Source organism: Vulpes vulpes, chromosome X (assembly GCF_048418805.1).
Source record: "Vulpes vulpes isolate BD-2025 chromosome X, VulVul3, whole genome shotgun sequence".
NCBI classification, from domain to species: domain Eukaryota; kingdom Metazoa; phylum Chordata; class Mammalia; order Carnivora; family Canidae; genus Vulpes; species Vulpes vulpes.
This window is the reverse complement of record NC_132796.1, coordinates 89,343,014-89,357,266: the sequence shown is the minus strand read 5'-3', so window position 1 is coordinate 89,357,266 and position 14,253 is coordinate 89,343,014. Positions and strand designations below refer to the sequence as shown.

Below are 14,253 nucleotides of genomic sequence, written 5' to 3'. Positions count from 1 at the left end.
TAGCTTAAGTTTTACTACTTAATTGCCTCTTTCATTAATTGTTGTTCATATGATGAAAATGTAAATTGAGTAAGCTCATGAGGTTTCCAACCTATTGTACATAACCAGAGCTTTTGCAGTTTTTTTTAAGAAATAAAGCATTGTTTTTGTTTTTATTACTTGTATAAATATTTTCCATTTATCTTATGCCTAAGTAGTAGTTAAGGTTACTACAGGATTAAAGAGTATGACTGAATTAGTGGGGCATACACTTTGGGGTAAGGATTTTTTCATTCTTATGAATAGTTACAGATCATATCTTATACTAAAGCAAGTTTTACATTTCACATTTTCAATTTTCAATTCTCTGTTTTCACCGTTTTAAAATATTATAAATGTATAAACATCTTTAATAGAATGTGGAGCTGCTTTCACCAGCAAACTTGAAGGAATGTTTAAAGACATGGAACTTTCTAAAGACATCATGATTCAGTTCAAACAGGTAAAAGTGAGTTAAACTCTTAATTTCTCAAACTTAAGTATATTTAGTTATTTTCTTATGATTTGCACTGAAGAAGATAAGTAGAAACTTATATTTGTTGTAAATACATCATAGCAGCTTAGATGATACTCATTAGAGGAAAAAAAAGAAATATAAGTATATTTGACCTATTTCAAAATTCATGCCCAGTATGCATACCCAAGGTAACAAAAGAAACAAATGTATTGACTGAAGTCAGGACAAGAAAAACTGTAGCTAGATAGTGAGAACAGGGCTTTCTCTAGTATCTAATCACTCTTGGTGATTTGTATGTTCAAAGCTGGCAGTGGGGAGGGAGGAGAGGTGGTAGAATGATTGTATAAGGTCTTTGAGGACATTGAGAGTGAGAAGCTAGATCCATAGTTTGCAGATATTGGTAGAAGGTGGTTTTGAAATATTTAAGAGCATAGGTAATAGTGATAGCAAATTAGATTTTCCTCTCAGGGTTTTAGTAATGACTTCTTTACCACTATATTGCCATGGTAGGAACTGAGAGTGGATAACACAAGAGAAAGATCAGTAGGGTCATGGTCCTATAGTAGTGACAGAATAGAGTTTATCTGCTTTGCCCTTTCCCCCTCTTCTTCCTTCCCCACTTCGGGTAACCCCCTGCAAACAGGCAGTGGAGCAAATGAAGAATTGGAGACTTGGGCTCACTGGTGGGGTGAGGAATGGGGGTTGCTACAAGGTGTTCCAAGCCATATAGGGCTCAAAGATGGGGACTGCAGGTGGTAGGGGGAAAAGAATGGAGATGAGATTCTACTTAAAACAGCCCAGCCATAAGTGAGAAATGATCTAAGTCAATAATGCCTCTAACAAAGTCATGTGATCCTTGTATGCCATTGTAATGTTAACTGGTACATTTAATACGGGCTTCATTTATAGTCCTTTTATAACAGTTGCCTTTTATTTTAAAGACAGTCAGTGTTTGCATGTAATTTTATAATGGGGAACTTCTTGAATGGGTTGTGTTATAACATGAAATGTATGCACTTTTATTTTTAAAATCTTAAGTGTGTGTGTTGATCTTATTACAGTATATGCAGAACCAGAATGTACCTGGGAATATTGAATTAACTGTGAATATTTTGACAATGGGTTATTGGCCAACATATGTGCCTATGGAAGTCCATTTACCACCAGAGGTAAGAGTTGCTGTTCAGGACTTGAGTTATAAGCATAGAAATACATAAAGTTTCTAATTTGTTTGTCTTTGAAAAATAAATACTTTCTAAAAGTTTGCATCAGTAAGCACACCAACACCAAATCCTAACTCTTTTAATATTTTGCTCTTCTTTTTATATTACTCTTGTATCATTAGAGCATAGCTAATGATGTCAAGTTTCTGGATTCAGGGCCAATTTCCCTGACTCTTCTTTTTTAGTTCTCCAGATTTTACCCATCATTCTGCCCAGCTCTCAGAAATTTTTACTCATATATCACTTGGAGGTTAGATTGCTGAGTGAATGGACTTGAGTAAATCCATCCTAACTTTTAGGGAAATGTCTTTAAACTCAGGACTGAAGCTTAGAAAGGAGGTTAAGGCTAGAGATAGATATTGAAAATCCTTTGTGGAGATGACCACGGAAGCCAAGGGGTAGAGCTCTCACTCATTAAGAGGAAGAATATGGAAATAGGAAGAAAAGGCCTGAGACAGAACTCTGGAAAAGGTTCACATTTGGCCGATGGTAGGAAGAGGAACTTGTGAAGGAAACCAATGAAGAAGCAATAGTGAAATAAAGAACCAGTATGGTTTAGAGGCACAAAAGCCACTGGAGGTGAATGTTTCAAAAGAGAGGATGTTTAAATATTGTAGAGAGATCAAAGAGTATCAAAACTGATAAATGCCATTAAATTTGGTAGTTGGGAGATCATTACCTTACATCAAAGTAATCATTGAAGCTACTGGATATAAAAAACTGATATTAAAAACTTCCAGACATTATTATACATGAAGTAAATATAAAGAATGGTGAAAGTGATTCTGGGCACAGAGCTTAAATAAAGCTGTATTTTTTATTTACTATAGATGGTAAAACTTCAGGAGATTTTCAAGACATTTTACCTAGGCAAACATAGTGGCAGGAAACTTCAGTGGCAGTCAACCCTAGGACACTGTGTGCTAAAGGCAGAATTTAAAGAGGTAAGTAGATGATCCTCAAACTTAGTTTTCATCTTCATCTTTGATGTGGAGGTCATCCTTTCTTCCCTTTACAATTTTTTTTATTTGAGTGTAGTTGACCTACAATGTTATGTTAGTTTCACGTGTGCAACATAGTGATTCAACTTCGCTATACATTATGATATGCTCACCAAGAGGTCATTTCTCTTAACTTGAAGGTTTAAGTTGTTTTATAATACATGGCACAGTCACTGCTTATCACAGCTTTGTGTGTATTTTAAGAATGTGGTCCTTCTTGGTTGAATTGGCCCTGCTGCAAAACCAAAAACCAATAACCCTTTTTCTGCCACCATTTCCCCACCTGTGGACGCAGAATTCCTGTTGCCACTTCTTGACAGGAAACTTCTTGTTGCCGGGAGCTAGAGAATAGAGTGGGCGTAAAGGAGAACAGTTCCCATATCTAATTTCAAAAATCCCTACAGCTTTTGTGACTAATTTGAATCTAACAAGTTGAAAATGCATTTGAAATAGTGATTTCTTGCTGCTTGTGAAAAATAATCTATAATGACACATAAGGCTGAGTTATTAATTTTCATTACTTTGTTGTTCTCTTTTAATTATAAGGCTTAAAAAAAAGACCTGTAGAAAGGTCACCCAGTCCTTCTTCCTATTTTAGGTAGGATCACACCTAAGCCGTACACCAAACATACTTGCTTTTCTGGATAATGTTAATCCGTGTTCCTGAATCCACTAATTGAAAAATGTTTTTCCTGTTAAAGATTAATTATTTGACTAATTTTCATGTATTTTAAAAAAATGATGGCTAAATACTGCTGTTTCTCCAACAGGGCAAAAAAGAACTCCAGGTCTCTCTTTTTCAAACCCTGGTGCTGCTAATGTTTAATGAGGGAGAGGAGTTCAGTTTAGAAGAGATCAAACAGGCTACCGGAATAGGTTTGTGTTTGAATCAATTAGCAAGCATTATTCAATGTCTGCTATGTGCATTCCACTAGGTTAAGAGCTTTGGGGGATACAGAGGAATAATCCCTCTCCTCAGCACTTATAATCATGGGAGAAGGGGGAAGTGACATTTGTAATAAGTTCACAGCCTAGAAGTACCAGTCTGTGGTGCTGTGAGTGTATTAGGAGTTCAGTGAAGCAAGAGATGTTGTGGGCTGGCATAATTGGGAAATCCTTCATGAAGGAGGTGATATTTGAGGTGAGTCTTCAAGTTTTAGTTAGGGAGGGATCCCTGGGTGGCGCAGCGGTTTGGCGCCTGCCTTTGGCCCAGGGCGTGATCCTGGAGACCCGGGATCGAATCCCACGTCGGGCTCCCGGTGCATGGAGCCTGCTTCTCCCTCTGCCTGTGTCTCTGCCTCTCTCTCTTACTGTGTGCCTATCATAAATAAAATAATAATAATAATAATAAAGTATATTAAAAAAAAAAAAGTTTTAGTTAGGGAGATGGCATAAGCTGCCAGGGGAGATAGTGTGAGAAAAGGCTTGGTGCTTAGGAATGAGCACAGTGTGGGCAGGAGTCATAAAGTATTTAACTGCAGTATTAAATAGTGAGATACAAAGCTAGATAGGTAAGATGAATAGAGCCTGATCATGGAGAGTCTTGCAAATCTAGCAAATGAAACCTACATTGTAGGGTCTCAAGTGTGAGACATAATGGAAGTGGCTTATTTGGACAACTTTCCTGAAATCAGTAGACAATAGGGCAGTTTGGAGGATGAAGAGATGCCAGTCCAGCAGCTAATTCAGTCATAAAATGATAAGGGGCTTACTTTAGAATGAGGCCAATGAGAATGGAGAAGAGGCATCTCTAAGGAAGCAACTACTAGGTACATGAAGGATGAAGGGGAAGGAACAGTTAAAAGATGATTCCAGGGTTTCTCACCGGAGTAGATTGGTAGTTTCAGGGCTAACCATTGGAAAGAGGACACAGTCTTATGGGGGAGATTCTGAATTAAACTTTGGACATTTTGGAGTTGATGATAGTAAAACAACCAGGTGGAGAGGTGTCTTTTGAATGTGGGATTAGAAGGAAATGAGATGTCATTTCTGATTATTAGGTAGTTATCCACAAGGAATAACTGAAGCCTTTAGAGGACCACGGGGGGTGGGGAGACATTGAATAGGACAAAGAGGAAGTAGTTGATGATCCTGGGGAAAAAAGGAAACTTTTAATAGGGTGATGGGGTAGGAGTAGATTGAGGTGAATGTAGTGATTTGTGTTGATGAACTGGTAACAACTAATCCACTATTTCTTCTTCAGAGGATGGAGAATTAAGGAGAACACTGCAGTCACTGGCCTGTGGCAAAGCTAGAGTTCTGGCAAAAAATCCAAAGGGCAAAGATATTGAAGATGGTGACAAGTTCATTTGTAATGATGATTTTAAACACAAACTTTTCAGGATAAAAATCAATCAAATCCAGATGAAAGAAACGGTATCTCTTTTTCATTCTTCTTGTTCTGATGCACTGGATTTGTATGTATTCATATTAAAAATTTATAAAGAAGATTTTATGCCCGTACTACTACCACTAACATTTTCTGTACCTATATCTAGTTCAGTATATTTTGGTACTTGATCTTGAAATTTTCGGGGGAGAAAGGAGTACACACAGTTGGGCCTGAGACTCAAGATAGTTTTATATCCTGCTTTTTTTGCTTGACATTAAATCTTTAGAATTTTCCATGCCATTAAATATCTTCATAAAATGGCAGATGGCCACAGTGTTCTTTTACATGGCTTTTATAATTTATTTAACCAATGCCTGTTGGGTGATTAATTTCTTAGTATTTTAAAAACTGCAAGAAACATCTTTGTACCTAAATCTTAATCTCTCTGAGACTTCCTTTATGATAAGTTCATGAAAGTACTTCTTTGGGGTTAAAGAATATGAGCATTTTAAGAGTCTTAAAAATGATTTCATATTGTGTTCCAGAAAGACTGGACCAATTTACACTCCATCTAGCAGTAAGAATGCCTGTCTTAATGGTGCCCTTGCCAGCACTAAAGATTATATTTTCTTTTTTAAATCTTTGCCAATTTGCTGAGTGAAAACTCTGAATGATTTAGTTAGTATCTCTGATTAACAGTGAAGTTTTTGTTTGTTTTTTGCCATTTGAGTTTGTAAGAGACTTTTATTACAGAAAAACAACTGCAGCATTTCCTGAAACCATTTGGTTTCGATTCCAAAGGTTTCATGCAGTACATGAGGAAAAGTATTAATATGGGATAGAGGTCAGTATCTCAAACAAGTTCCTGTCTTACTCACATCAAAGGTGTGATATTCCCTTAGAAGATTACTGTGTTCTTGTAGAACATTTATGCTGTATCAGAAAGAAATTGACTGCAAAAAGCCCAAACTATGCTTTTAATGTAAGTGCTAAAGATGAACATTTTTGCTTTAGCATTAAAATTGGTAAACTATCTCCTAAACACCTAAATTTCTGTTAGTCTTGAAAAATATAATCACTAACACTGCATTTCTGATTTATGTATTAATAAAATAAAAATTAAGTTTTAAAAAGTTTGACTCTAGTTAGCTTAGCTAGTACCATACTTGAAGTGAGAGATAGAGTCCATCTATTTTGCAGATAAGCTAATGTCTTGCAGAAATCTGGTCAGTAACACTTGTGACACATTTAGAAGATTATGAAGACAAAGTAAAAGAAAATGGTAAATTTTCCATCAGCCATATCTACTTCTAAAAAGGCACCTTTAAAAAAAAATAAAAATAAATAAAAATAAAAAGGCACCTTTAAGTGGTATTTTTCTATTAACTAATATTGACATTACTTCATTTTACAGGACAATATAATTAGGACAGAAAGGAGTTGTTGTAGGTTTTTTTCTGTCATCATCTGTGTTTATAAGGTTTCTTTAATTCAGTATATTTAAATCGTTAATAGTGTATCATGTCCCTAAAATGTAGTTTGGTTAAGCAACCAAGTTTCACTTCAGGTACAGTTTCTAAGTTTAAAAACTTTTTTGTTAGGTTGAGGAACAAGCGAGCACTACAGAAAGAGTATTTCAAGACAGACAGTATCAAATTGATGCTGCAATTGTTCGAATTATGAAGATGAGAAAGACGCTTAGCCACAATCTCCTTGTTTCAGAAGTGTACAACCAGCTGAAATTTCCAGTAAAGGTAGGTACTTTTGTATTTTTTAGTTGAGCTTGTTCTATATAAAAGAACACATTAGATTTTCAGACATGAATTTTAAAAATATAGATTAAAGCCTCAAGACCATTAGGAGGGATAAAAATTTTCATTTCTCATGCTCATGTATATGATGCTCCCCCACCCCAAAAAACCCTTTGTTTAGCATATGTGGGTAGCTGTGACAAAGGGGAAAACTCTAAGGGCTCTTATACCTGAAAGTTAGCTGTTAAATGAGGATAAAATTTTCAGGTTCATTCACAATATTTCCTTTGAGCTTTGTTATTTTTGTTATTTTTTTCTTTTTGAAATACCTTGGTTTTTTGACAGATTTGGTTATTTTAAGTTAAATCTTCTGTTTAGTTAGCTTATGTAAGTGTCCATTAAAAACTTTATACAGATAATTAGCCATCAGGCATCTTCTGGAAAAGTTTAGCAATTGTTCTGACGACTGAAATTGGTCATTAAATGGACATGCTCCAGTGTAAATGTCCAATAATAAAGTGGCTTAGGCAATGTGTTTTACTGGCCTGTTTTCTAAGGTGTTTTTTAGAAGATTCCCAACCCCTTGATAAACACTGTAGAATTTGGATAGACCCTTGGCTCTTGAGGTTCTCAGGAGCTTTGGGCTTAGGTTAAATCACTTCACCTTGTTTAGTAAAATGGGGATGATAATAGTACTTGCATTACCTCACAGGTTTATTGTGAGGTTTAATGAGATAATCTATGTATAAAACTTAGCACTGGGCCTGGCATAATAAGTGTTCATTAGCTATTAATGCAAATAAGGCAGGCTTTCTCTCTTCTCTAAACCTAATACTTCCTTCTCATTACCACAGTCTTACCTTGATGCTCTCTACCTTACAACTGTTTCACCTCCAGCCAAAAAGATCACTGATGCTAAGGCAGTTAGAGGATCACTATAATAAATATTGGTTTTTGGCTGCCCTATCAAACTGCTTTCGCTCTTTACCCTTCTCAAATCAAGTGGCCATTTTACACTATCTGAAAAACTATTAGCAAGATATTATATTTTCTTTTATAGGCTAAATACAAAAGACTGAAAATTTGTCATCCAAGAGCTAAGAATGCAATCATGAGAACAAGCTACAGGCTTTTTCAATTTTTTCAACCACAAGTATGATTAAAAAATCCAAATTGTTTATAGTAGGTAACAGGTAAATCCTACATGAAACCTGAAATACAGAGATCTGAATTATGGGCCACTACACTTATCAGACCATTTGCTGTAGTATTCTTGTAATTGGTGTTTTCTGTAATATATTTTTTATCTTAATTTATAAGAATGCAACTGACTTTGAGAACTAGCTTTTGCCCAATTTAGGGTCTACTTATCCTCTCAAACTTTCTTGGCAAAACTAAATAGCATTCTGTTTTCCTGAACTATAATATGTTCCACGTGTGAAGTTATGCTAAGTTAGTCTTTTGTATTTTTGCAGAGAATAGCTGATTCTCAAAAGACCTCTCTAAGATAGAAAAGTCATAAGATGTGACAGTATATGTATAGTATAAAAACATTTCTTAATCTGGTTTTATTTTCATTATACCTTTTTTTAAAAAATAAGGAGATTAAATACATTCAATCAGTATGCAAAAACTTCTTTTTTTAATGGGGTGTTGGTACACGGACTTGAGCCAGTGATTATAAGGTTTGCACTGAAAATTTGCCTTCTCTTACAGCCTGCTGATCTTAAGAAGAGAATAGAATCCTTAATTGATCGGGATTACATGGAAAGAGATAAAGAAAATCCAAACCAATACAATTATATTGCATAAAACCTTGGCCTCCGAGTATTTGGTATCATATGCAAGTAGCCAGTGGATAAACTAACCTGTTGATCCTATATTATTTGACTTCTTTTATACTACCAATGACCAAATGAAGTGTAATGGAAATAGTTGAGTCGACTTTTTCAGTGGTTAACATGCCCATATAAAGAGTTAATACTTAACCTTTAAGAAGAATGTTGTTGAACTCTTTGCATGTTATTTAGTATGATGTGCAGAAAATTCTTAAGAAAGTACCTGGTCTTCATGATTCCTCTTTGGAACTGGGGAAGAGGTCCTATGGCTATTAAAAAAGGAGGGGGGGTTCTTATACACCATTAATTATGAAGCAAAAGGTTTATTTGCTTAAAATGTCATTTAAAGATACTTAAACTGCATGCAAACTTTATTTACTGTACAGAGTTCTGGATGTATTTATCAAATAGAAAAACCACCCTGGACTTGGTTGTTCACCTGTTTTGTGATTTCCCTTGAAAAGAAAAATAAGTTGTCATAGCTATTGATATTTTACTAAGTAATGTTCTGTTACACTGAAAGGGATGTTTTAAAAAAAAAACTTATTTGGAAACAAGTTTTCAAGTAGAGGGACAGTTGCTTATGTAATCTCTTGTATATACACATCCTTAGATGTTCTATTTATGACCATAGGATGTGTGTATATGGCTTAGCCCTGAGTGTACTGTTCTGATTAACAGGTACTTATAAAAATAGCTGAAATAGAAAATTGCTGATCAACCGTACTGGAAGAACATGGTAGGAGAGAAAAATCCAACTCTTCATATTAAAAATGAATGCAATATGAACATTGCAAAAGAGACCAAAACCCACGTGTTTTGTAAATTTTTACAAGGCAAAAATTCATCAACTAGTTTTCAACTTCCTTTAGACTTTAATGTTGTTTGGACAGTTTTGTCTTTAACTTGGACCAATTGCTAGATTGTTACAGGCTTCCTAGGATTTAGCATTCCTCTTTTTTCTACCAAAGTTTTGGGAAGCACCCCAACTCTGCATTTTGCTAAATAAACCTTTCATCCTTCTGACTTCCTAAAGACCTAGATATAAAGGTTCTCCTTTATTTTCCCATATACCCTCTAGTTGGGAAATTCAAAATCTGTATTATGCTGATCTTATTCCTTTCAAAGTCTCTTGAAGAGTTCTCATAGCCACTGGACATCTACTTTTCAGGGGCATGTCCTAGGATTGTTCATACGTAGAAAATAGCAAAAGTATTGTTACTCTAATTGGTAATGTGAGTAAAAAAAAGGCTTCTCTTTAGTGTCAGTGCAGGGCGGGTTGTTTGTTTCTGTGGGTTTGGTGGTTGGGTTTGTTTTTTGTTCTTTTTTGTTTTTGTTTTTGTTTTGCTTCCTGGTTTGTTTTTCCTTGAAAGGTAATCGATCTTGGAGGAGAAGCAGAAAATTTTGTCAGGATTTTTAAAAATCAGAATTGCTTTGATGCTTTTGGCCACAGTATATTTCCTTGACTATTTGGAGCCATTAGGAAGAATATCTAGGTCTTAACCGTCAACTGAGGAGACTTTTGGCTCCTTTGTCTACTATTGATTGTTTTCTTGAATTCTCAAGACCTGTAACCAGCTATTATTAAAAAAAAAAGCTGCCTGTTTTCTCTCTCTGATTGCATTAACTTGCACACTGTTAACAATATGTGGTATTTAGAATGCCTTCCTAATTCTTTTTGAGCAGCCATTGCCTATATTTTCTGAGCTTCTCCCTGGTTTCCTTGCATGAGCTCATCTGACAAGGAAATGCGGCTATTTTGTTTGTCCTCTCTCCATACTGGACCATTTATGTCAGTGTTCTAATTCATCCCTGATGGTCTCTGAGATACATAGACTATTCCACAAGACTCAATAGTTACTCTTAAGAAATTTTTAGATAGAATTGGTCCCTGTTAGGAGGAGACTCTCGGTGTCACTTTTGTTATCTTGAAAGCTGGTCCCTTCCCTGAGGCTCTTAATTTTTTTGAAAACTTGATGCTGTTTCAACTGAAAAATTGGCAAGAATACTAAAAAAACAAGTTGAGGAGAGCTGTTTAAGAAATTGAAAAGTAATTGCAAACAACATTGGATAATTGTGACTTTCAGTTGTTCTGTATCAGTTAAATTTTTGTGCTCTTTTCCCTGTGTACGTGGTGGTTCTATTTTTCTCCAATAAAACTTTTATTTAAAAAAAGTTTCTGGAGAAGATCTTTAAAATTTCAAATATTTTGAGAAAGTTATGAAACCACAGAACTTTAAGTCTTCCTTATGATTTAATGAATTCATATCTGTCAATTTTGGTGGTTTGGTGATAATGCTATAGGAATGTGTGGGAGGATTTTGGTAAAAGGGTGAATAGAATTCCCAGGAATTCTCAAGGTGAGTATTCTCAAATGTCATATTTTAGAAAAATCAAGTACAAGTATAAACACTGATTCAAATGCTCAAAAGTCAAGTAGTTTCATAAAGTCGATGTGAAACTAGATTTACATTGAGGGAAGAATAAAAGATTAAATGCTTTTGTTTTAGTAATGGCAGTTGATCTTCCTTTTCTATTAATATGAGTTCTGGGCCATATGTACTCTCACTGTAAGGTGCACATCAAGGACCTTAACAAGCCAGAAATCAAGTTTTTTTTGAACCCAGTTCCTGAGTCTGTGGAACAGTCTTATTAGCATGATGTCTAGCCATACTCTTGAAAATTCTTATCTTTTGCTTGTGTGTACAGTTCAGGAAATCAGTTTATTCCATTTAGGCATCCGGGTCTCAAGATTTTTAGAAGCTTCTTTTTTAATCTTAGTATCCATAAGTCTTTTTTTACATTAGCTATTTTTTTGTTTTAATGACCATTCTGTTTAATGCTGTGAACGACAGGAAGTGTTATAAACATGTTCTGTTCTGTCATCTACATAAAATTGCCAAGACATATTTTTCATTAAAAAGAAAAGAGCAGTACTAATGGGAATTTGCATAATTATGCTTTATATGGTATCCTTGCTAATGCCATCAATATTGTTTCCTACAAAAATTTGTTTACATTTTTAAAATTCCATTAGCCAACATATAGTACATCATTAATTTCAGATGTAGTTTTCAACAATTCATCAGTTGTGTATATCACCCAGTGCTGTTCACATCACCCATTTACCATCCCCTCACCCACCTCCCCTTCAGCAACCCTCAGTTTGTTTCTCAGAGTTAAGAATCTCTCATGGTTTGTCACCCTCTCTGGTTTTTTGCCCATTCAGGTTTCCCTCCCTTCCCTTATAGTCCTCTGCACTATTTCTTATATTCTACATAAGAGTAAAACTATGTGATAATTGTCTTTATCTAATTGACTTATTTCACTTAGCATAATACCATCCAGTTCCATCTACATAGATGTGTAAATGGCAGATATTCATCCTTTCTGATGACTAATACTCCATTGTATATATATACCACATCTTCTTTATCCATCTGTCGAAGAACATCTCAGCTCCTTCCACAATTTAGCTATTGTGGACATTGCTGCTATGAACATTGGGGTGCAGGTGCCCCTTTGTCTCACTACATCTGTATCTTTGGGGTGAAAACCCAGTAGTGCAATTGCTGGGTCATAGGGTAGCTCTATTTTTAATTTCTTGAGAAACCTCCATACTATTTTCCAGAGTGGCTGTACCAGCTTGCATTCCCACCAGCAATGTAAGAGTGTTCCCCTTTCTCCACATTCTCACCAACATTTGTTTCCTATCTTGTTAATTTTAGCCATTCTAACTGGAATAAAGTGGTTATCTCATTGTGGTTTTGAATAATGCTTTACATTTGAATAATGAAGAGATTTGTTCAAATACAACATTTTGTTCAATTATTTTCCTTAGTATTATATAGGTATTTCTTTTTTTGAATAGACACATAGTATACTTTTATATTTAACAATCCCTAGGGATGCCTGCTTGCTCAGTAGAGCGTGCAACTTTTGAATTAAAAAAAAAAGCTACAAAAAACCCTCCAATCCCTAGAATTTGTGTTTAGCATAGTAAAAAGAAATCAAATTTTTATTTTGTAGAACCTTTTTTTAAAAAATTTTACTTATTTGAGAGAGAGGAGCCAGAGGGAGGGGCAGAGGGAGAGGGAGAAGCAGGGTCCTGTAGGGAACCCTTTGTTGGGGCTCGATCTCAGGACCCTGGGATCCCGACCTGAGCCAAAGGCAGACACTTAACCAAGTGAGCCACCAAGGTGCCCCATGTAAAACCTTTTTTTATTTGATGTAGAATATAAGAATATGCTGCAGAGACACATTAAGATTTTATGCTTCTGCAGCTATAAACACCTCTTCCTCATAACCTCTATCTTTTTCTTTGAGCAAGAGAGAGCATGAGTGGGGGGAGGATGCAGAGGGAGAGGGAGTGAGAGAATCTTAAGCAGGCTCTATGCCCAGGGTGGAACCAACACAGGGCTCTCTCACAAACCTGAGATCATGGCCTGGGCCAAAATCAAGAGTCTAATGCTTAACCAACTGAGTCACTCAGGTGCCCCATAACCTCTAACTGTAATAAAATCTTTTAAAAGTTTTTCTTTTTAAAAAGATTTTACTTACATGTGCAAGAGACAGTATGAGCAGAGGGAAGGGACAGGGGGGAGAAGGAGAAGCAGACTCCCCGCTGAAAAAGAAGCCTGATGAGGGACTCAGTCCCAGGACTCTGAGATCATGACCTGAGAAGGCAGACACTTAACCGACTGAGCCATCCAGGCACCTCAAAACCTTTAATTAAAAAATTTTATAAAGCACAAAATTTTCCATTTTAACGTTTTAAAGTGTACAATTCAGTGACTTTTGGTATGTTTGCTCTTTTGTGCAACTATCACCATTCTCTAGTTTAGAACCTTTTTATCATCCCAAAAGGAAATCCTGCACTTGTTAAGTAATCAATCCCCATTCCTTCTCCATCCAGCCTCTGGAAAAAACTAGTCTGCTTTCTATTTCTGTGGATTTGCATAGCCTGGGTCTTTCATATCCATGCATACAATATGTGACCTGTTGTGTCTCTTTTCATTTAACATGCTTTCAAGCTTCATGCTTTTCAACTTCATTACATTTTATGGTTGAGCAATAGTGTATGTATATACTGCATTTTGTACATTTGGGTTGTTTTCTGCAATCGTGGCATAGAAACACTATGAAGATTTGTGGACAAATACCTGTTCATGTCCCTGTTTATAAATCATCTGGGTATATACTTAGGAGTGGAATGGCTGGGTTATATGGCGATTCTTTAAAAAGTAATCTATGGGGACGCCTGGGTGGCTCAGCGGTTGAGCATCTGCCTTCAGCTCAGGGCATGATCCCAGAGTTCCAGGATCGAATCCCACATTGGGCTCCTGCATGGAGCCTGCTTTTCCCTCTGCCTGTGTCTCTGCCTCTCTGTGGCTCTCATGAATAAATAAATAAAATCTTAAAAAAAGTAATCTATGCCCAATGCAGGACTCGAACTTACAACCCCAAGATGAAATCTCATGCTCTACCAACTGAGCCACCTAGGCACACTTCCTTTGGACCAATTTTATTTTTATTTTTTTATTTAATTTTTTGAAGATTTTATTTATTCATGAGAGACACAGAGCGAGAGGCAGAGACACAGGCAGAGGGAG

At 35.9% G+C, this 14,253-nt stretch overlaps 1 protein-coding gene across 4 annotated transcripts in view; it reads left to right on the top strand.

The window, feature by feature from the left end:
- The window catches only part of CUL4B (cullin 4B), a 38,023-nt gene extending 25,569 nt beyond the window's left edge, over positions 1 to 12,454 (top strand). For 2 of the 4 annotated variants that reach the window (XM_026017874.2, XM_072744511.1), the window contains 7 exons: positions 396 to 481; positions 1,558 to 1,665; positions 2,550 to 2,663; positions 3,491 to 3,596; positions 4,924 to 5,096; positions 6,654 to 6,806; positions 8,520 to 12,454. In XM_026017874.2, coding sequence (XP_025873659.1) covers positions 396 to 481; positions 1,558 to 1,665; positions 2,550 to 2,663; positions 3,491 to 3,596; positions 4,924 to 5,096; positions 6,654 to 6,806; positions 8,520 to 8,615 — 836 coding nt within the window. In that variant the 3' untranslated portion in view covers positions 8,616 to 12,454. Of the gene's footprint in view, positions 1 to 395; positions 488 to 1,557; positions 1,666 to 2,549; positions 2,664 to 3,490; positions 3,597 to 4,923; positions 5,097 to 6,653; positions 6,807 to 8,519 lie in introns of all 4 variants that reach the window. The other 2 variants (XM_026017873.2, XM_072744510.1) reach the window with 1 other exon arrangement.
- Positions 12,455 to 14,253: the final 1,799 nt, after the last annotated feature.